General features: G+C 40.2%; 1 protein-coding gene across 2 annotated transcripts in view; it reads left to right on the top strand.

Moving 5' to 3' along the window:
- The window catches only part of GRB10 (growth factor receptor bound protein 10), a 143321-nt gene that overhangs the window by 13020 nt on the left and 107368 nt on the right, over nucleotides 1–22933 (top strand). For both annotated transcript variants that reach the window (XM_021385792.1, XM_021385793.1), the window contains exon 3: nucleotides 22523–22620. In XM_021385792.1, the coding sequence (XP_021241467.1) occupies nucleotides 22570–22620 (51 nt within the window). In that variant the 5' untranslated portion in view covers nucleotides 22523–22569. The remainder of the gene's footprint in view (nucleotides 1–22522; nucleotides 22621–22933) is intronic.

Here is a 22933-nt window from a genome sequence, read left to right as displayed (position 1 = left end):
AACAGAGGAGCAAAGTACCGTGGGGAATGTAGTAGTCCTTCTCTTCCGAGAACCGGGTACATTCACTACATGACGTTATGATGCGGAATGCCAATAACTGAAAATTATAAAACCATGACAAAGCCGTTCAGTAACGTCACATGCACAGGACTTGTCTGTGTCCAGTGGTATCAAGGATATGGTTTTAAGTAAGCCAGGGTTTCTTTAGGGTCTACGATGCCTTGGAAGCTTGTTAGTGCTTCAACCACTTGTGAAGTTTGAGGGGTTTGGAGAAGTGAGCTTCAGTTTATTCTTCCCATGGTCTTCTGGGATCCTTATTAAAGTACTGATGTAACCAGGTAACTTATTCCACCTGGTACCATTGCAGCATACAATGACACTCCTGGAAAACTAATTTTTTAGTACAAATAAGCATCAACTAAAAATATTTTTCCTTTACAGTGGTTCTTGCCATACAAGAAGAAATAAGCGCTACTGTAGTCTGCTTTGAGGATTCGATTTCCATTTTTCTAAGTGACCTCTCTGGTCATGTACGTCAGTGCACATGAAAGAAGATGTGAAGAAGGCAATATTGATGTAGCTTTGAACTTATTAGTTGACTTGACTTTTCCAGTGCACTCATTTCTCAGCAGTGTGAGAGGAGAAGGAATCCGATTGCTTCCTGTGTCTATGTAGGTAGCTCTAGTGTGATGATAAAGCAGGCTTCTGTCCCATCCTTCAGGTGAAGAGGGTGTGGAGGATGTGAGCTGGGATGGGGAGCAGCCTTAGCTCATGGGGTGGCCAGGTCATGGCTCTGACAGTGCTGAGAACTGATCTCTTCAGAGTGAAAGTACCACATTTTGGAGCCCCTCTTGAGCCTCTGTTTCTAGGGGCTGTGTTTTGCCTGTGTGATCACTACATTGCTCTGTGTTGACTTCTCAATCCCAGTTTATGGAAATTAAATTTTTCTGAGATGATTGCCTTTTCAAATGTGGAGGAAGTGTTAGGAAGAAGGAAGAAAAACAGGAGAGAGCTGAGTATTTATACCACAATGTGTGGTAAACATCCCACATGTGATACAGGTAGCTACTGCACATCTAAAATTTGGCCTGACTTCAGTGTTACTCTAAACCACAATTGTCATTTTTGAGTAGATGTTTATTTGCCATGTCCTGTGGTCTGGTGGCAACTTGGACAGCCAAGAATCTCAGAGTTTACCACACAGTGAGGTGGCTAAGCAAAAATACTTCTGGCTTGAATGCAAATGATGGTACCTCTAAATGCTATGAAATGGTAATGGTTGCTCAGCTATCTTGACTTAAAATGTCTACGCCTATTTTTATTTGTTTTTCTTTCCCTCCAGCCTTGTCATTCTTTAGGAAGGACTGGTAATTTGCCTTTGCGGACTGTCAGCCTAGTACTCCAACATCCCAGTATCTGCAGTTGTGAAGATGCAAAGCAGGGAGTGGAAAGTCATTCCTGATAGTGAGGGAAGGGCACCACTGCTAATCTGGTAAATCCACAGAGAACCCCTCCCATGCATAGAAACCTGATCTTAACTCGCAGATTCTCCTTGATGATGCTGTGATATTTACATAAATTCCTATTTCTTAAAACAAGAAGTGGTTAGATCTAGTTGATGGATTTAAGAAAAACTACATGAAACAGCCTTATATTCTTCCTGAATCAGCTTGTTGCTCTGGTATACTCACAAAAAGATGGCAGATAACTATTTTTTGACGCTGTACGTTATAAAGCAAATGCAACCCAAAGCCACTCTTAAGCTTCTGTGGCTTCCTTAAATATCTTCCAGTTGCATGGCTAAAGTCTAAGCTAAGCGTTGTACCCAGGAGCGGAGGGTTTGTGAGATTTGTAAAATGCACGTCCCAGGCTACTTCAGTTGATGTAAGTGGTGGAAGCCAAACTGCGGTGTGTGTGGGGGGAACTGGAGAGAGAAAATTAGCTGAGTAAGATGAAAATGTTTGCATCTCTGTCTAATCAGAGTTGTTTGGTGTTTTTTTTTCCCTGTCAATATTCCCCAGGGTTTTACATAGAACAAATGTAGATGTGGTTTGGTGTCTGCTGGTGGCTACATCTCAGTGCTCACAATTTATGAGCTAAAAATACTGAAAGGACTGAGATATGTATTTCTTCTTCTTTTATTAACTTTCAGACACTTTTGATACCTAGTAAGTGTTGATGCCAAGCTGCAGAGCAATAGGGTTGCATCTTACAGGACTAACTTCACTTAATTGTGCTGGAGCAACCATACATAGATGATTCTCTTCCAGACTCCTTTGGAAGAAGAACTTTCACCACTCTTTGTATCTGTCAAAAACTTGACAGGCAGTGAAATATTATGATTTCGATCAGCAGCTCATAGACTGTGGCTAAGCTTATATTAATATTTAGGACAGTGGACTCAAAGTGGTATTTCTGCTCTTTGTCCTCCAGAATGAGACTCCAGAAAAATTCTCCATTTGCTCCTCTATGCAGGGCATTGGCCACGTATTTCATCGTTTAATTCTGGTTTGTTTGTAGTGTTGGGACATAGTTGGATCCTTGTATAAAGAGGCAAGTATATTGGTTAGATTTTTTTTTAAGGTACTTTAATGCTAAGTTTGTAACAGGTTATCTTTCTTTAAAGGCATTTCAGTTCAGAAAGTTACAGCTGGCATGCCTCATTGACTATCTCACTGCAACACATTGGTTTTAAGCTTATTTTTCTTGCAGCCCAGTCCTAGATCTGGAGAGGAGAGCCTAGAGAGGTCAACTAGTCAATGAAAAGCTGAGGAATAACTACTTTTTTTGACAGCAGTTTAGTGACATTGATGGGGAGACTCCATGTACTTTCCAGACAGTCTGTTTGTTGACTCATTGTTTTCTTCCTTTTAGCAATTTTGATTTGGTGTTTTTCTTTCCCCTTTCTTCAGTGCCCTCACACCACACCCTCCCTGCCACTCCACCCAGTGATGTTTTCCTAAATCTTCTTTGTTGCTTTTTAAACTTCTCTTTGTTGTTCTGAAGGTTGTGGGCATGGAGAACTCTTTCCTCTTCCTTTGCAGCAGGCATATATATATATATGCCTGCTTCATATATATATATATATATGAAGGATATCATCATTGACCCCAACTTTCTCTTTGTTTGGCTAAACTCCAGTTCATTCTAGTTTTTTTTTTTCCCAGTTCTTTTTTTTCTCTTTCCCTCCCAGATGTCATGTTTTTCTAATTCTGTGATATTCCTATTGCTTTTGCTTGGACTTTTTCCAATTGATCCTTTTTGAAATTTGTTGAAAACTGGATACAGTATCATGCTGGAAGCTTTATCAGCTACGAGTAGAACAGAACTGCTACTTCTTGATTCTCACATATGTTCCCTATACCCTCTTATATGGTATTTTGCCTTTTCCTTAATAGAGATTTTTCTAGTTTGTAAAATTTACTTTCAGTTCAGTCTTCCAGCAAGCTGACAGGTTTGTCTAAGTTAGCACCTTCCCCAGGTTTTACATGTCATTTTTTTCCTTCATTACTTGAAGCATCTCTGTTAGAATAATATGGGAGATCTTTAGGTAAATCTCTGCAGCAGTTATTCTGTATGTCATGGTTTTTTTTTTTTTTTAAGACTTTACAGTTTTTTTGGCTGTGAGCAAATAAGTTCAGTTTCCAATCACTTTCCAGTCTATCATAAGATGGTTGTTTTCATTGTCTTCTATAGGACAAAGCTTTCCCAATTTTTCATGAGGATATGGTTTGAATCTTTTGACATGGTTTCACTAATTTCAGGATTCTGTGTTCACTGCTTATGTGCTTTGCTGGAGCTGGAAGTTGAATTTGTTTGACCTGACTTATTTATAAACAATCAGTTTTTGTTTATTCTGATCTCTTATTTTCTTCTCAGTGCTAACAGATTTAACAACAATCCAAGTGCAAATAAGCAACAATTATCATTCTTTAGGTTCTTTCCGCTCCCTTCCCCTCTCACTTCTTTAAGATACGGCTGTTTGCTCTTTTCTAGCCTCTGTTGCCTCATCAGCCCTCTAGGGATTCTGAAAAATTATTATTAATGGCTTAAATTTTTAACAGAAGCCCAAACTGATAAGTATGTTCTTGACTCAATTTAATCAAAACCACATAATTTCAGAGAACGTTTTCACCTTAGTGGTGTCAGATCTGTGCTATTTTTATATTATTTCTCCTTTTTTTTTATCAGTATTAGGGTTTTTTGTTTGTTTGTTTTGGCCATCTTGTTACCTGCAGCTTTTTTCTGAGAAAGTGAGTGGACTGACCTTTTCCTTGATCATTATTTTATTGCTGTAGAATTATGGAAGAGGTTTTTTTTTTAATTAGTTGTTAATGTATCTTGCTTTCACCTCCACTTATTGCACAAATTGCAGTAATTGTCTTCAGGCTCTTTCTCTTTCCAGTGTTGTGTTGTAATGCAGGTGAAGGGACTACGCATGACGTGTGTAGCTGGTGGGGAAGAAGAAACAACTGTTACTTGCTTTTGGTTATGTGTAGGTAACATTAAAACTTAAACATATTGGATTTGAGGATTAACTGGAAGCCGATTAAAAACTAGAGATAAGAGAGCAAACAATGGTAGAAAGGTGCCTTAAAATACAAAGGCAAATTCCTTCATCCAGAATCAGCCCATTTAGATGGTTAATGGGCAAATGCCAAAAGGCTGAATTTTCACGTTAGCTAGTTATGTTAAATTTGGGTTTGAGAACATTATTTAGTTGGTGTTCCGATCAGCTCAGTCATAATTCATAAGCTCTGTGAGGTTTTGTATGGTGCTTCTGCTGCTGTCTGAGACTACAGTTGTTTAAAAAACACTTAAATACATAAATGAACCCGAAATGACTAGATAATAAGATAAACTAGAGTTCTGGCCATGTGTCATAACCAGATCTAGAAACATGTTGGGTAAGGGGATGCTTGTGGAGTGGAAACAACGAACAATGATAAAACTGTTCACAAAACTGTTCCTTCTGAAAAGGAACATACAGTTTCAAGAGCAGATGGTCTAGTAATAGACACTAACAAATTTTTGTTGGCTGGCAGTCTCCTTTCAGGTTAGCATCTTCACTTGAAAGCTATTCCAGGGAGTTGACTTCCTTTCTCCAAAATGAATGATAAAAGGGCAGAATAAATTCCTTATGGAAAGCTGTTCTTCCTTGTCTAAGAATAATGTGTTCACAATGACAGTGCAAGGGAGGAGGAAGTAATCTTACAAGGTAGACAGACTTCATTAGAACAGCGTGATGATGCTTCAAATTCTGTTCTGGTTTTCATGCCTCAGAATTAGCGTGTTGCAGGACAGTGATCACCCCTCTGATGGAAGGTGGGAAGGCTGACTTGGAAATGCTAAAGTCTTGCTTTGATCTTCTCTTGTTTCTTCTGCAGTAGCATGTTGTTTGTCAGACATGGCTTACATAATCCTTCTGTGTGTGTAAACATGTTTAACACAGGCGTTTTATTTCTTTTCTAGTTTAAATTTGTCAACGTGTACGTGCAGTATGGAAGGAAGCAGGAGAGGGATGAGTTACAGGGTACAGTTAGAGTTTCTCTCTTCTGGTTGCTCAGAACTTGTGCAGATTTGTAGTAAGCAAAGCTGAAGTGAAATACTTCCATTCTCATCTTCTACCTATGCCTTATCCTGCTAAGATCAACTTGACTATCTTTTCTTTAACTAGTCAATGCTATTGAACTCTCCACCGCTGCCACCCTGCCTTCTGCACTCTTCTTGCTGTGTTGATTCCCCTGTCACACAGTAGCTGGTAGAGAGGCTTTAAATGCAGCATTAGCAAATATGCCTGTGCCATTTTTGGCCTGCTGTTAGCATTTAAAGTCTTTAAAGTCTCCCACTAAAGACAACAAAGAACAACAAAAATCGGCCTAGATATGTGGCATGTGTGTTCTTGTTTAATATCGGAATTTCTGGTATGGCCAGGGACACATGCCAGCTTTTGCAGTACAGGCCACGGTTCAGATACTTAAGTACTATACTAAAAATAACAGGACTATTTTAGACTGGGACCCAATTAGGGAGGGAATAACTTGTTGCTCTGCAATCAGTAATCTAAAGTAGTAGGCAGAGTACAACGTGAAAGTAAGCCCTACTGTCTTGCTTGTGAAGCTGCCAGTTCTGACCTTGCTTCCTGATGGTGTTCCTCAGATGCCTTTCCAGACGTTTAAAAATAAAAACAAAAATCCTCCTCTTAAGAGAGACTTTGTGTACTTTGATTCAGATTTTGATATGGCAGTGTGTAATAGCATTATGGCTCCTAATGCTGCAGCAGCCACTTGGGAAATTCCTAGAAGGCCGAGTGTGGGAGGTGATGGTGGCTGCGCTGTGCCCTCTCACCACAGATAGCAGGCTGTGTCTTTCCCCACGGGTGGAGTGCTGAGGTGAGCTGTGGAGTAGAGGCCTGTCCAAAGAAGACATTATTCTTCCCTGATTTGCCTACAAGAGATAGAGAACAGAGCGTTGTTACTGAAATGTACTGCCACTGCTCACTTTCCCCTGTCATAACTTTCCCTGGTCAAAAAGTACAACGAGAATAACTTGCACCTTTAAGCTTCTGAAGCAAAGCATGATTTTCCACTTCAGCAGTTTCTCCCTGATGGCTTTACCTCTGATGATGCTGCTTACTGCCTCCATCTCTTAGATCACTCAGATGTCAGTGAGGCAAGCTAGTGGAATCTGAATTTCTCTGTGCATGGGGTGATGGTATCTGAGTGCCCTGGTGCTGTGGTGCTTTGAAGCCATCGGTCCCAGTTCTTTCTCCTTGTCAGAACATGGCTGTGGATGAGGTAGCACTTCTTGTAGCCTTATGCAAATGTCACATCAGATAGAATCGTGACAATGCTTGAGATGAAAGCTGAATGTACCTAAAAGGTATTTCTGTAGATATCTTTCTAGTATGTTATTTTGGGAACATGAAAAAGCCAGAATCTTCTGGTGCTGTGACTCTCGTGCTATTTTGGATTTATTTTTCATCTCATTCAAAATAAAAAGCTGATGAAAGAGGAGTTCAAGGCCTTGTTCAATTGCTGACTCTTAACAGCTTTCACTACAGTGCTGGACTTGTGATTTCAGGAGGAGTTCATTCTCTAGTGTACAAAGTTTCACATTTTTTTAAATCCTGTATTTAGATTTGCTCTTATTCTGTCTTGGTATGCAAAGGAGGAGTCTTCCTAGATGCCCAGCATGAAAATGGTACCTTTTGTAATCCGTGCTGAAACACACCACATCCTGGGTGCAGGAAATTCTTATAGAAATTGTGGGACAGACACTCCAGTGAAGGAGTTCGTGTTTTGTGTTGTATAGAGCTTGTGTTTAGGCGTATGCTTGTCAACTCACAAGCTATATGTATTCTACCTTCTGCATACTGCAGCACTCAGCAGGACTTACTGTTAAAAGTGAATGCTATTTGGAAGATGCCTAGCAACTGCAGTTTTCAAGCCTGTGCCAAACTGTTGAAGGTACAAATCTGTTAACTTGGTGCATTACCTTCTGGAGGATGCAGTGTGGTGGTGCTGAGATTGTGGTTCTTGGCCTCTCTGGTGTGGCTGTCCCTCCAGTTCTCCTTCTCCGTCACAGTGAGGTTTGTGTCTAGCACCCACCATTCACAGCAGAATATTAACTTAAAAAAAATCTAACGGTGTTAATTTGCATTGTCACTCATGTCATGTGCAAGTGCTATGTTAATGAGCCCAGTGGAGGGGTAAGTAGCCCTCTATCCTGCAGCCTCTAGAGGAGGACAAGACCTTGAGCAGAGGGATGCTGGGGCTGGCAGATGGGGATAGCAATGTCTTGAATTGCAGAGCTTGTGGCTCAGGAACCTGTCTTCTGCTGCTGTCTGTACTCAGGGCCTGTTTGGTGACCTCAAAATCCTTTCTGGCTGTCTTGGTTTCTCTCTTTGAAAATGGAATTGTTACAGGGCTCCTTTTCCCAAGAAGGGAAAAGGAGCTTTTGACAAGCTTTTTCTAGTACTCAGTCTAAATTATTTTAACATATTGATATGTCCAGATCAGCCCGTGGAAATGATTTTTTTTTTCACTGATCACTTCTTATCCACTTTAGATCTCTTATGTACCTTTCCCTTTTGAGAAAGAATAGTCAGTTTTCTGGGCACTGTGCCCACGTCATTCATAACTAACTAGATGATGTCTGTCCTCTTCTCCCTCTGTTTTTCTCAAAGCTGAAAGATTCAGGTCTGTTAATTTCTGCTGTCGGAATTCCTCTCCTCTGTACTTCTTCTAATTCTATTTTACTCTTCTGGTGTCATAACAGCCCACAGGTTTTGAGAAGTGGGTGTGCCCTGAGTTCAATGACTTGTCATGATTCTGCTTTGCTTGCAGCTAGTTCTTAATTCTGAATGCTGTATTTCCATGTGAGGCATTGTCTGCCTTCTTCCTAACACCAAGCTGATGCTTTCAAGTAAGCCTTAAGATAACTATTGCAGTGATACTCAAGGATAGGGTTAATTTTTATTTATTTTTTACACCTTGGTTTCAGTTTATGGAAAGTCTAAGTCATCCCTTCAGTTGCTCATTTGCTCAGGATCATGAGTTCATTCCACCATGCTTTGGGTGATGTTCTAGCTAAGGTGACTTAATAGTTCACCTTGTCAACAACTTAATCACCTCACTGTTTGTCATCCTTTCAGTGGTGTATAAACCCATTGAAAAGAATGGAAACATCAGTGACACCTGAGACTCCTTCCATGGGAAAACCTCACTGTGTTTTCTTACCTTTAGTTCTTATCCTTCAGATGATGGTTAAGGGAAGGGGACTACTGCTACAAACTGCAGCAAGTCAGGTTCTTTTGAGAGTCCTTAGATTGGGATACTGTCCAAATGTCTTCACTCTTACCATGTTGCAAAACTTGAGTAGTTTTGAGTCAAAACTTCTGAAAAAGCTGTACTGACTCTTCCTCGTACTATCACATTTATCCATGCCTATTTTATCTAGTTTTTACTAGTTCTTTTGATATAAGAGTAAATTCCTGTGGCTTTTCCAGTTCTCTGGATTTATCTTGAACTCGCTTCTGAAAACTGATCTGAACTTACCATCTGTGCTGTGTCCAACTCAAATGAAGTATGCCAGAGTTTAAATTGTAATTAATAGCTTGGTAGTTTGACGTTTTCCTTCCAAAAATCTTGGCTGTATTCTTGCCATTCTAGTAACTTACTCCTGTCTTTTAATACATGTCCTAAATTGTCCTTGATCAGCCATTGCCTTATGTATGGTGCCTGGTGAGCTTTTGGAGCTTGACTTAGAAATTTTTATTTTATACTGCTTTTCTTTCAGTGAGAAAACAGAACAAAAGTGCTTAGGAGGTGTTAGTTCACTGTGTTTTTTTCTTCCTGTTGAAGAACCTTTAAGACATTTGCAGATGAGGTGAGTTTTAGGGTGAGAGCAAGGAAAGATTTAGTTTGTTTTGCATTAAAACAGCACATGACACTGCAGTCTGGTCTTTGGGTTTGGCCTTGTATCCAAGTTCACTCTGGGAATTTGTTTGAAGCTAAACATAAACGTGAAACCGATCTTCCTCATCCTGACTTCTGGAGCTTATGTCTTAGGCTCGGAGGAGTGCCTTTTGCAGCATCAGTACATCCTGTGTTTCACTTATGAACTTCAGTGTCCCACTTCAGTATTGGTGGTTCTCAGGTTACTGGGACACCGAGTTAACATCTTTAAGTACATTTGGCAGAACAAATTTGGAGGAATGTTCTTCTTTGAAAACGGTCTCCACAATCTGCAGCAAAAAGATGAGCTTCCATGGATGAGCAAGAAGTCTCTGTCAAGCCTTCCTTTTGAACAGGGTAAGACCGGGCCAGCTTTTGTGCATCTGTTGCAATGATCCTAAGTGCACGCTGAAGCGTTGCTTTCTTGCCTAGTGTGGGAACTTGTTTATGAAACTTAATATTGCCCTGTGAAACTCAACACTTCGCTTCTTAATACTACAGCTCAAGATGCTCAATGAGGTGGACGGGGTTCTTTGTGGATCAGCTGTTCCAGGCGTCTTGAGGTCTAAATGCAGCGCTTCCTTTACTGGCGCTTGGAAGCTTTGCCACGCTTGGGGCAGGGAGAGGAAAAGCAGCCTCGGTGTCACAGCGCTGTCCTGCAGCAGATGTGTCCTCCAGAAAATAAATAAAATCGCTGAGTCACTTGTTCGTCCCTTCTCTTCCATGCTGCTGGCCAATCCTAATACTCTCATATTTCATACAGGAGGGAGAAGGCAGACAATGCTGTCTTTTATTACTCATACGCTGTAGGACACTATCTTCTTCAGAAAACACGGGTGGCGTCTCTCTGTCTCCACTGCATGGGAAAGATTAACAACAATTAAGGTCAACAATTAAGGTTGTGAAAACCTTTGAATAACTGCAACATCTGCTCTTATGGTAGGAAAAAATAAAATAAAGCTTGAGTTGTAATTGCCAGCAGAATACTTGCTCATATCTGTTTTGTAACTGTGGCCTTGTGAAATCCATGCTGTTAACCACTCCCTTGCCATCCCCGTGCAAGTGACCGCCAACTGTGTAGGCCGTGGTTTGACCAAGAGCTGTGTGCTGATGCCAAGGGCAGTATGAGCAGTGGGAACTGTGCGCAGGCAGGGTGAATTAAACCTGTGGCAGTGGTGCAGCCTTGCTTTGTAGTTGGCCCCTCACCTCAGGCCCTGCCGCTGACTGCTCAGACTGCCCCATCCTTTTTGATATCAAATAAAACCTGTTTTCCTAAGCTGCCCTTGACTTAACTGGCTTTTCTCTTGGTGTGAAGCGGAGTTGGTTTGTTAGGGGGTAATTTGCTGCATCTGACTGACTGACTTATTTCCATTAGCTCCTGAAACATGGTGGCAAGGGAGCACCACCTGCATGTGTTCCAGCTGGATGTTTCTAGGAGTGGTTGCTGAGGCTGCACTGTGAATAGATGACCCCTAATGCTTGTGGGACCTTTGCTAACGTATTAGGGAAAATTACAAATAAAAGCAACTCTCAAAGAGAAAGTCCTGAACTTAACTCAGAAGCATTCTTTCAGATGAAGCCATATAAGCATAAAAAAAAATATCCTCCTATGATTCCTAACAAAGCTCCTAATAAGTAAGAATCCCCATATTGACTTTGCCTGACTGTACAGGGTCACTTGTTTGTTTTGCCGATCGCTTGCTCTGTGGACATCTTGTGCCACATTACACAGAGAATGAAAACTTCAATGGTGCTCACGTGCAGGGGGCAAGAGCGTAGTCCCTCTTGGCACATATGATCTCTGCTGAGGAAATGATTTGTGTTCTCCCATGGCACAAAAGGGAAACAATTCTGCTCTTTCCAAGGTGTTTTTTAATATACGTATATATGTATCTATCTCATAAGATCTTAAAAGTTTAAAAGGCTTCACTTGCTGAGCAGTTGACTGTATCAAAAGATTGAGGGCTCTCTCATCAAAACCTGATAGAAAGTAATCATGCTTTTCCATTTCTCAGACCGTGGGTGAAATTCAGGTGTGTCTTTTTTATGCTTGTTTGCTTAGTGTTTCTACTTCTCCATCTGTTGTCAGTGGTTTTCTACCACCCTAAGCTTCTTGAGCTGTAAGATTTTTTCTGGCTGGTACTTCTGCTTGCAATTATGGGAAAAATGATATCCTTGTTATTCTTGCCACTAACCTCACCATTCTGAGTAGTCACACTGCAATTTACCAAAATACTTTATTGGGCAACATGCTGTTACACAGAGAGTTGCGCTTCAGCAGGAACCGAGTATGACGGCATGACTGTAGTTTAGGAGACAGCACTGGGATAGCTTACAACTTGAAGCTTTTCTGGGAACCACAGCATCTCCTGCACCATGAAAAAAAACAAAAAAACAAAAACAAAACAACAACAATAACAAAAACCCAAAAACAACAACAACAAAAAAACCAAAACCAAAAAAAACTTCTTCCCTATGAGGTAGCTTTCTGAAGCCTTGCTTTTGGGAGTCTGTCCAGCTTCAATGCATTTCAGCAGCTCTCTTGTGTTCTGGGGTAGGGAAGCATTTTTTGTTTTGTTTCACTTAATGAAGAGGTTAATGCTTAGTTAAATGAGACGGTTCTCATGAAAATGCTGTTGCTTTTTTTAGGCTATTGACTTACATGAGTTCCTGTGCTAGAAGAGACATATAGTCAAGATGTTGCAGAAAACAAATGATGGCATCTAAACCATAGCCTAAGACCAACAAAGCTGTACAGAGGACAGAATATCAGGCACTGATAGCAAATTCTGCGGTACTGCAGCCCAAGTTAAGGGGAAAAGATATTGCAAGGAAGGGATCTCTGTGAGATCTGTAAGTATCAGAGCTTTAGGTAAAGGAAACGTTTGTTTTCTAATGAGAAAGTAGCGTGAAAACCTGTGGCAAGTATTTGTCTAAAGCAGGCAGTTATGTGAGGCCATCTCTTCAAGCAGCACTGGGTTTTAATAAAGCTTTTTATCTTATTCTGTGATAGAGATATGGTCACTTCTGGACGTAGGTTTGTTTCAGTGAGCAACATGGGCCACTACTTCCAGTACCAAATGGACAGCTTTGGGAATGGAAGAGTGTGGGTGGGACCTGGGTATGGATTCCAAGCTTTAGGTAGAAGTGTACTGAGGGTTAAAATATGTTGATATGTTGAGTAAGAAGTTAGAGAAGATATTTTCACCACATTTGGAGCTTAGGCCCTCTGAGAACAAATGTTCCACTTCAGCAGCTTTATAGTTTGAAGGTTAACTGGAGATGTTTCTAGTTTAACGCTTATCCAGTTAACCTTTGATGCTGGTGACTTTCACTGTTTCGTGCCTCTATTAAATAGTCTTATAAGACCTGAAACAACACATTTCCTATATGGCACTCTAAAAGAACAGGGAAGTAGCTCTTAATGTAGGTGGCTTGGCAAAATATTCTAGTCAAGTCAAGTATTTGGCCTGCTACCCAGCCTTCGATATGTAATCTTTGTGTGCTGCCAAAATACCATTCTAATTAAGTTGACATAGTCTGCAAAGCCTGGGTGGTATTATTTCAGGTTTCTTTCCTGTGCTTTCCAGCGCTGCATTTTGAAAAGGTTGATGGAAACTGTGACACTTAGAACAGAACCTCTCCAGAGTCTTTGTAAAGTTAGGATTTCATTCACCTCATGACCTTCAGGATCAAAGGAAGGAATATTCTTTCTTTCTCTTTCTGCAGGTGCAGGTTAATAGCAATAAATAAGTGTACACGAATGGACATGGCACATGTGATCAGTTGGCCAGACTTCAGCTTTCCTTTGCACATTAACACATTAACCCTTCTACAAAATATTAACCTATTCTGTAAGTTTATTTTCTGTTTTGTGTATGCTTAGTTGGAAAAGCTATGCCCTGTTTGTCCGAGGGAGATATTTTTGCAAGTAGAGCAATATCAGGTTGAAACTTTTTCAAGGGCTGAAATGATCAAGGGAGTAATAAAGTCTTTTGCATTTCTTATCTCTGTATTTATTTATTTATTTTAAGGAGAAATTCCTAGTCTGTGTCTAAGAATAGAGCACTGGTAACCATTATGTTAGTTGTGCTGTTACACTTCCCAACAGGTAGTTAGGGTTGTAAATCACCTATGGATTTGGAACTTTTGTGTTGTATACTACCAGCAAACGCACCTGAGATTACAAAATGCTCTCTTTCATATATGAGATTGCTCTGATTTGTTGGTAAGGCAGTGTTAAGATACATGAGGTAACTATGACATCAGTATCTTAAACCTGAGAGTACTTTTTGCAGCTGAGTGTGTTCTGGCACAGCTAGTACTTCACTGCACTCATTCACTTCAATGCAGCCTCCTGGTTACATCCTCCAAGCTGGACTGGTGCAATTTGTGTGTTACAGTCACTCGAAGTTGTATCTGTTGCTTTGGCTTAGGTGGGTTATCTTTTGCATTTCTTGCTGTCTTTACTATATCCCTCTTGAATAAGGCTTAATCTTCTGTTCATCTCAAGAGTGACATAGCATTTGCTGGAGTTGCCTCCTTGTGCTCCTTACAAATAGGAGATGAGCTAGCGGACATCTGCTTGCTTGGGGTTGATGTAGTTTAGGGTTCAATTATGTTGTTGAGCTACTTGTAGCTTTAATGTGTTATCACTTACCAGCTCTGCTATGTGACTGAGAGGTAGAATGTGTTTCCTTGTTTATTACTAATAGTTACAATTATTACTTATTCCTTTGCCGCATTTCAGCTGGCTTGTGGCTGTTTGAACAGCTGACTTCTTTAGAATAAACCATATTTGGGAATATGTCACCCTAAAATTCTTCAGAGAACAAATTAACGTACTGTTGAGATTGGGGAATGCATCTCTGCTTCCAGCGTGTAATTTTTGCAGAGACAAAGCAGAAAGACTTTGTTCTAAGCGTTCCAACCTTGTGAACAAGGAGTATGGTGAGAATAACCTGTGCACTCAAGTATACCTCTTGTGATACTCAGAGATACCATCGTAGTGAGAAGCACCCTGTTTGAATTGAAATGTCTAAACTTGCCCTACAGCTGCAGCCATTTATACGGTATTAGACAATGTAAATAAACTAGTGCTTATTCTCTTACATAAATTATAGATAACTGTAAAAGCCTCAGACAACTGATTTGCTTTAAAAACACGAGCCTGGCTGTCTAAATAAAAGCTTCTGATAATCCTAGTTAATAACTCTCCAAAAAAAAAAAAAAAAAAAGAGAACTTGTGCAAAGAGAACAGTGAGTGACACATGTACACTTAAGCTTAGTGCTGTGTTAACTGTTGGTACTAAGTGCTGTAAATAATCAAAATGAAAAACCTCTCTAACATCCTTGCTCTGCATTGACGCTTTTCAGACTTAGTTAAATCCAGAAGTATTTTGACCCACATGAAAATTTCAGAAGGCAGGAAAGACAAGAGGAGGATTGTGGGTGGCGTTGACAGATACTTGCCTACACCTCTGTGTGCAGGTCTGTTAAGGTGTAGCCAGTCCTGTGTTACAAAAACTGCTGAGTTCTGTGAGAAGCTTTGCTAAGCCCTCTGTGTAAACCTCACTGAGAGGGAAGCTTCCATGTAAAAAGCATCCAGGCAAAGAAATGCAAGCTGTGAATAACTGTGATTATTGTAGAATAGATCTTGGGTGAAAGCTGATCATGTTGTCATGTGGTAAGGGATTGTTTTGTTCTTAGTTTTTCTTTTCTCTATTTTGCATCAGTTAGAAGGGAAGGTAAAGCTCTGGAAGATTTTCCTCTATAATCAAGGAATATTGCAGACAAATGAGGAAACAGAGGGAAGACAAGGTGTAGGTGCTTTTGATAACTGCTTTATGAATTTGAGTGTCCTTTTTGCCTCAGCTGCATGTGTATGTTTCAACTACTCACTCTCCTAGCATTTTTTGTTAGGGGGCTCCAGAGATTGCAGGAGTGGAGAGCATCCTATCCTTTTGTCACCTTAGTAGGGGGAAGTTGATTAACTTGGGTACATCTTCTTGACGTGATGCTTAGTGATATGCTGTTGATTTAAGCTGTTACTTCAGCCAGAATCTGTAACAATATGACTTCCTTCAGCAAAGGCAAAATGCATAGCATGCAAGCCGATGCACTTGTTCTATTTCTACAGAAGTTACGTAGAAAAATGTCTTTTCTGTAATTTAGTCTGGGTTGGGAGGGGGCAAGAACCACTGGCTTTCAAATCCCACCCCTGTGTCAGAGAGGAGGACCATTTGCACCAGTGGAAGGTTGAAAGAACAGAGGTTTAGTGTGTTGGATCCAAAACCCAGTGCTTTGGTGAGTATTCAAGAAAAGCAGAAATTAAGTACACTCGAGAAGATGCAACTTTATGTTTTGTTTGGGGACTTACCCAAATGTTTATCTTCCGTGAGATGCTTGGAAAGCAGTAATTCTCACAGACGTGCAGCAGGAAGGGTTTGCCAGCTCCTAATAGCAGTAAACAAAGAAAATGAAAGTTATATTTTGCTGCCACTGGAAAGGAGTGTTCCTGTTCCCTTCCCTTCCTGCACATCCTCTGCTGCCATTCACTTTGTGCCAGCCGAGCTTGCTTGTCAAATCTAAGCTTAATAAACTTAACAGAAAAATAACGCAGCAGAAACAATGAGCTAATTAAGAGAACTGAAAACTTTTTTTTATTTTGCAAACTGAACTCATTAAGGACCATACATGTTGCAAAAAGAAGGGAAGAAGGGAATGCCAGAAAGTTGCTGGGAGGAAGTGGAGGAAGAAAGCAGAGCAAGGGATGATGAAGAGTGGGATGCCTGTCCTGTTCTTGGCAGTAATAAGCTATTAAATCATCCCAACTGTTGTGTAACTTCACTCTAAGTCTTCAGGTTGGATAATAAAAGCCTAAAATAACAGAAGGAAATAATTATTTAGGCTGTTTCCCAAATTTACAAAACTTTGGTTTGTGTAGTATGAGAAATGTGAACGGACTGTGCAAAAAAAAAAAAAAAAAGGGAAAACGACAACAAAGAGGACAGAATCAGTAGTGTGTAAGGGTGAATTTCTTGTTTTTGTGGAAGAAAAGGTATTGAGAAAGCATATATGCTAAATTGGAGACCGTTATTCCCTGAATTTTCGGCTGGTGTCCTTGGGCTTCCTCCTTATGCATCTCTTGCCCCAGCCATGCATCTGTGGACCTGCCCTACTTCTGCATATGGCTAATGGGTCTGTGTACTGTATGCTGCAGCAGAGTTCTTCACTTCAGTTCCTGTCTAATTAACATTTCATTTAGACTGGGAGGCAGTCTGTTTATTTGTCAAAGTTCCTGCTTCAAAGCTATGGATTTAACTATTAAAGGGTAGAACAGGATTCTGAGTGATCAAGGGAGATGGTAGAACTGCACTTTCATAAATATTTTATAACTTGCAACAAAGTTTGGTTTTTAAGCTGGAATACTTTCTTCAAGGACAGAGGGAAAAATCCTTGCTCAAATGGGCAAGGTGCAGAGTAACTATTTTTCTCCCAGCATTTTTTATGCTTAATGTCACCAAAGCTGTCCTGCAAGGATGAACACAAACTTTGAGTCTTGAGGACCCTTTTCAGAATCTTAGGCAGCTTCAGGAAACCCAAAAATGCTGAACTGCCTATATTTTATTTAATTTTATTTAATTTTATTTGGCAAGACTTAAAGTGGGATGGCATCGGTTCTTCTGTGCTTCTTCTGAAGTATGTATCTGTTTTGGCTTTCAAAAGCCTGAATTGCTGTTGCCAAGATTCTTCACTTTCTGGCAAAATTACAATGGCAAATGGCTTCCTTTACAAGGTGTAATATTTAGACTAACAGCTTTGCAATTAAGAATGGCAAAGAGAATTATATTCCTTTTTTTTATAAGACCAGATTTTTTAGTATGGAATCGTGGGAGTATTTGGACTTGACTGAAGTGCTTTTGATTGATGATTTATATTTTGAACACTGCTTTTCATTTTAGTGTGCAACGCTCGCTTGAAATTTTAACTAGAACAATGCGTTGTTTTCAAAGACATATTCAAAGTATTACTCTAGCTAGGCAGCTGCTCTGTATCATAGACTTGCAAATGCGTTTTGGGTGCTTACGTATAACAAAATGTGCGCACACATGCCACCTTGTGCAAAGGAAATGGGAAGCAATTAGGAAACTTGCAAGAATTCTTAAATGTTATTTAATGCTAATCTCAGTAGGCCATCAGATGTCAATGATAACGTTATTGGATCCTTTGCAGTTGCAGAGCAATGGCATTCTGGAGTATTTGGGGAGGTATTTTTGGAGTATCAGGCCAAAGAGATTTTTCGAAATGGAAATTGCCTAAGTACTGGTTTTCACCATGGGAAAATGAGAGACTGGGTGCACGGAGGGACCGTGAGAGCTGGGAAAGAAGCAGGCAGGTGTTTGGAGTGATGGGGAAATAAATTTTGAGAGATCTGTTCAGATGCTGTTGGGTTGCCCATGGAAACATAGAAGGTGTGGGGAGACACCCTTTAATCTACATTTGCCATGCAATATGCTTATTAAATATATATCAGCCTTCCCAGTGCCTAGCAGAGCTGCACCATACTGTTACTTGTGCAGGAAATCACCAACATTTAGGTGGAAGTCTGGGTCTTTTGGGTGTATTTGTTTGCCAGCTAGCACTAAGGAAACTTTGAGTCCTTCTTGACCAAACTGGTACCCGGGGGTTCCTCAGTCTTGTAAATTGGCAGTCTGTATGGAAGTCAGCACTGAAAGAGGGAAGGTCACTTAGAAATCCTTACATGCACTGATTGTTAAAGTGGCACTGAAATCTGGTGGCAAATGTGTATGTCTTCCCTCCTGAGCGGCTGTGTGGATCATCTTGATTCTCTTCATGTGGAAAAGTGTAGCTGGGCCACTGTTAGCTTGCAAGTCTCAACAGCAGAAAATGTGCTGGTGTGCCTCGTGCTGCCGTTAGCCAAATCTTGTTTCCATTGTAGGAGTAGCCTAGTAAGAAGGTGAACGATTCTAAGTCCTTATGCCTTGCATTGGTATTGGGGCTTATTATATGCCTTTGTGAGTTTCTGAAGCATGGCTTCAAGAGTTAAGTCTTTAGAGAAAACAAAAACCTCTCCTAAATGATCTGAAGCAATGGGGACTTGGAAGCAGTGAGGACGGAGCTGGGATCTTGTAGATTGTTCTTTGTGTGGATAAACAAGACAGGGTCTCTTTTCTGTGCCTCTCAGGATGTTGAACTTTAAGTTGACCTAGGCAGTCCTGAAGATGACTTAGAGATGGGTAGTGCGTGAATTTGGTTTCAATATTTTGTTCTAATTTCTTATAAAAACATAGCATTTCCAGTAAGTCTATGGTGTGGGGAGAAATGATGACACAATGTCTGAGAGCATGGAAGATGCATAATAGAGGGAAAGATTCTTAACCTTTATATTAAACCTGAGGTCTTGGAGAAAGGTCTTCAGGTAGGTAAAAATATAAGGCAATATTGAAGCTTTTTTCCCCCTCCTTCTTCCACAGTAGTTCAGTTGAGGGAAGCATAATGCGACAGGGAAAAAAATAAGCTAAATTACCCAGAACTTGAAAGAGAATAGCATCCATTAAATTTGTTAAGCTACCTTTCATAAAAGAACCTAACTCCTGATTTTCAAGGGCTCTGGAGCTTATCTTGCAAATCTGCCAGGTTGAAATCTTTTTTTTTTCTTCCCCTCCTCCTGTTCCTAACAATCACTTGCAGATTAGTTGTTTGTGTTGTTTTTGTTTTAATTATTTTTCTCTTGAATTTAAAGACTTTGACAGATGGCACATGTAGAACCTGGAAACCTTCCTGGGTTGGCAGTGACCATACTGTTGCCATCTCCCTGTTGTGTGGCTGTAGATGAGTGGGCTCTGTGCTTCCAGAGATACTATTCCTTTGTTGAGAATATGTAAGGAGCAAGTGATAGATCAGAAAGCATAGCCTGGTGACAAGCTTAATTTCTAGTTAATAGGTAACTTAATCTAGTGGTTAGCTGAGTAATTTGAATGCAAGTAGAAGCAACTCATTCAGACCGGCATTAATCTCTAGGATACATACCTACATGAATATCAATCTTTGTTTAGATTATATGAGTTGGTTTAATACTTTTGAGAGACCAAGATGTCAAAGCTGTGCCTCTCAATAGGGTGTTCTTTAGACAGGTAGATGTCATACTGAAAGTCAACCTTCTTACAACCTTTGAAATTGGGTTTATCCTGACTGTACGTTGTTCAGGGCTGCTGTCCATGGAAGACCTCCTAGGCCAGTGAAAGCATGTGTAGTCGCTTGGTTTTGAATATGCCCAAATTGTCTGGATTTATGCTGCATGACTCTTGTTCTAGCCCATGAATGTGCTGAGTTTTGTGACAGTAATTGACTGCAAAGCTTGTTTTCAGCTTACAAGCCTTCGGAATTTCCCTCCCCCATCTACTGCGTCTAAAGGGCAGAAAACTGGCACTTGAATATCTTTCTTTTTGTTCTGTTTAATGTGCATGGGAGAACACGTGAGTCTGTATACAAGCTAAAAATCATGTTTCAAGACAACAGGAAAGAAAAAGTTGATTATTTTTTAATCCTCTTTTTTATCAACTGAACATGTGAATTGATATATAGAGTTCTGTTCCTGTAAACATATTAATGTCGTGCTACAATAAGGCCTTAGATCTCAAAGGTGAGCAAAGGCTTTTTGTACTATTAGGGCAGGACTACTTTGATAAAATGGTTTTAGGCAGACAAAAGAGATGCGATCTTAAATCAGTGTTAATGTATGACTGACATGGAATGATATCATCTAAAGATTATTGCTTTCCTCTGTTTCTGCGGTGTTAACAAGTGAATACTGAAGAATGTAGCAGTGAAGCAAATAGGTCTTGATAAATTATGCAGTCTTGACTTGAGCTATTGTTTGAGGTAATTGATGATCTTCCACTGCTGTAATGGAGCTGTAGCATAAACTGCAGCACACCCTAGAGCAGACAAATTGGTCTGGTATTGTTCAGGAACGTATTTAATCTCTCTTGCTGTAAGTGAATCAGTGGCTTTTGCTGAAACATCAAGATAAAGGCCATCATTTTGATACTCAGGCCAAAAAAACCTACAGCTGAATTTACAGCAGTCCTGACTTCTTTTTCTCTAAATACTGAAGTAATCAATAAATGTAAAATTATTGCAATGCAAGGCTGAATTCTTTTCGTATATCCCTTTAGGTAAAGTTTCTTTAATCTTTGTGAGTTTGCAGGCTAATAATACAATTCTCTGTTTTTGTTGTCCTGTACCAGCTACAGAACAGTTATCCAGTGGCTTGCCTAATTTCACTTCAGAGGTACTTAGAAAACAGTACTCCCAAAGTTAAAAGGTATTTTTAGTTGTTGTTTTTTTTTTCCATGTTTGGCCAAGATTAAAAGGGTTTCCGTGAATCTCCATTTAAGTTTTCCAGAACCTACTAGGAGAATGAAGGAATCTCACTCTGAAAATGAAATCTTCAGTTCCCTTTTAAGAGGTGTGGAGTGGGAGCTAGAGAGCTGTAGACCACTGTGTTTGGTGGCTTGTATGATGAAAGGTCCTAGCGATGAGGCCTAGTTGGCCTCATCTCTAAAGAATTACATGACTGAGGTAGCCTTCCCCCCTCCCACCCTCAAAAAACAAAAACAACAAATGAATTCTGTAAGATTTTAGTCTTAAGTAAATGCTGTGGACAAAGTATCTTGAATAAACAACTTGATTTATGCCTGTTGGATTACACTGATTTTCGAAGTTGCTGTTGCCAAAAACTGTTTCCTCCCAAGGCAATAGGCTATAGGAATTGACCCCAGAAAGTTAGTGCCTCAGGAAAACCTCAGAAGCACAGTAGCTCCTTCCTGGAAAGAAGCTCCCAGAAGTGCATCTGCCTTTCTAAAGGGCAGGGAGGCAGCCGTATCCCAGCCAAATTTATCCTGGAGCTAGATAGAATAGAGCTGCCTCGATGAGGGCATGGTTTCCTTGGGCCATAGGCTGCATCTCCTCTTGGAGAAATTTTCCCAAGGTCTTTTACCTTTGTTCATGAATTCACTGTCACATAAATCTTCCTAAGGGCTTTGGTTTGGTAATAGTTTATGCCTACTGGAGAGCGATAGACTTAGTCTGTTGTTCTGAGTGCATAGCTGATAATTGTAATAGTGAACTAGACAAGAGAGTGCTTGTGGTAGAAGCAAAAGTTCTGTATCTGCTTTGCAGTCTCCTCTCTTGCTTCCACCCACCCATTCTTTTATCTGCTCAGAAGCGAAATCGCTTGGCTGACGTTGCAGGGATATCTTATTTTGAATGCAACTGATTGGGAGAAACATTGAGAGTAGCAAATACTGTTTAACATATATGCTTTTGTTTAGCTTTTTTCCTTTCTTGACATGCAGTGGCCTTATTTATTTTGGTGCTGTTGTTTTTATTTATTTGTTTTTATTTCTTTAGTCATATGCACCTTTAAATATGTAGAATTCAAATTGTTTCTGAGAGTAGAGGTGATGCTTAAATAAATACTGCTTAGCTTATCAAGTTGCTGTTAATGATCACTCGGAAGAGGATGCAAGACTGAATGCAAATTTGCATGGAAAACCGGACTGATGTACAACATGAGAATGAAGCTGCAAGGGAAAAGACTTGCTGGAGAGGGTAAAGGGGAGAGGTTGCATAGCTAGGTGTTGAAGGCTAATGCATAGATGGTTATCATATTAACTACCAGATTTCAACCTTTTTTTTCCACAGTTGAGAATGTAGCATTGGCTGGTAAGTGCCAGACTTCAGGGGGCTTGGGTCTGTGTGTGATCGGTGGCTTTCTCTGTTGCCTGGATCATCAAAATAGATGATCCACCCTGCTTGGTAACAGTGTCGTAGACTCTTTTTCCTATAATGAAATATCAATTTGAATTTGTTTTCTAAGCTACAGACAGCAAACTTGCAGATTTGCTACTTCAAGTTGATGCAAATCCTTGTCACCTCATCTCGCTCTTCTCGGTCTTCCCCCTCCAACTGTTTTCAGTAATAAGTTGATGTGATGTCTTCAGTATGGTTTCTGACAGTTTGTTTGTACTCTGCAGGTCCTGTGAAGCGCTAGATGTAATTTGAAGAAAATTTGAAGGAACAAATGGCTTTAGCTGGCTGCCCAGACTCCTTTTTACATCTTCCTTATCGGATAGTAAGTTATGAAACTGCATGTTCATGTCAGCTTGTAGCATCATATTGCTATGTGCCAGTGATTGATTGTGCATTCAAACTTTTCATCAAACTGCTAATAGCTGTCTGGCATTTCTCTGGGTTTTGCTAAGATTTAGTTGCAGAGCCTCTGTTGCCATCCTGGATTTAAGTCCTGTTGAAAAAATTGGGTCACTAACACGTAATAATTTGAGTCTGGTTAAGGACTTGTCCTCAAAATAGTCAGCTCATATTTGAAAGAAGGCACTTGAACTTCAGTCCTATCCCCTCTGCTCCCACCTCCCCCCCACCTACCC

This window comes from Numida meleagris, chromosome 2 (genome assembly GCF_002078875.1).
Source record: "Numida meleagris isolate 19003 breed g44 Domestic line chromosome 2, NumMel1.0, whole genome shotgun sequence".
In the NCBI taxonomy this organism is placed as follows: Eukaryota; Metazoa; Chordata; class Aves; order Galliformes; family Numididae; genus Numida; species Numida meleagris.
Note: the sequence above shows the minus strand (reverse complement) of the source record. Positions and strands in the feature narration are given on the sequence as shown.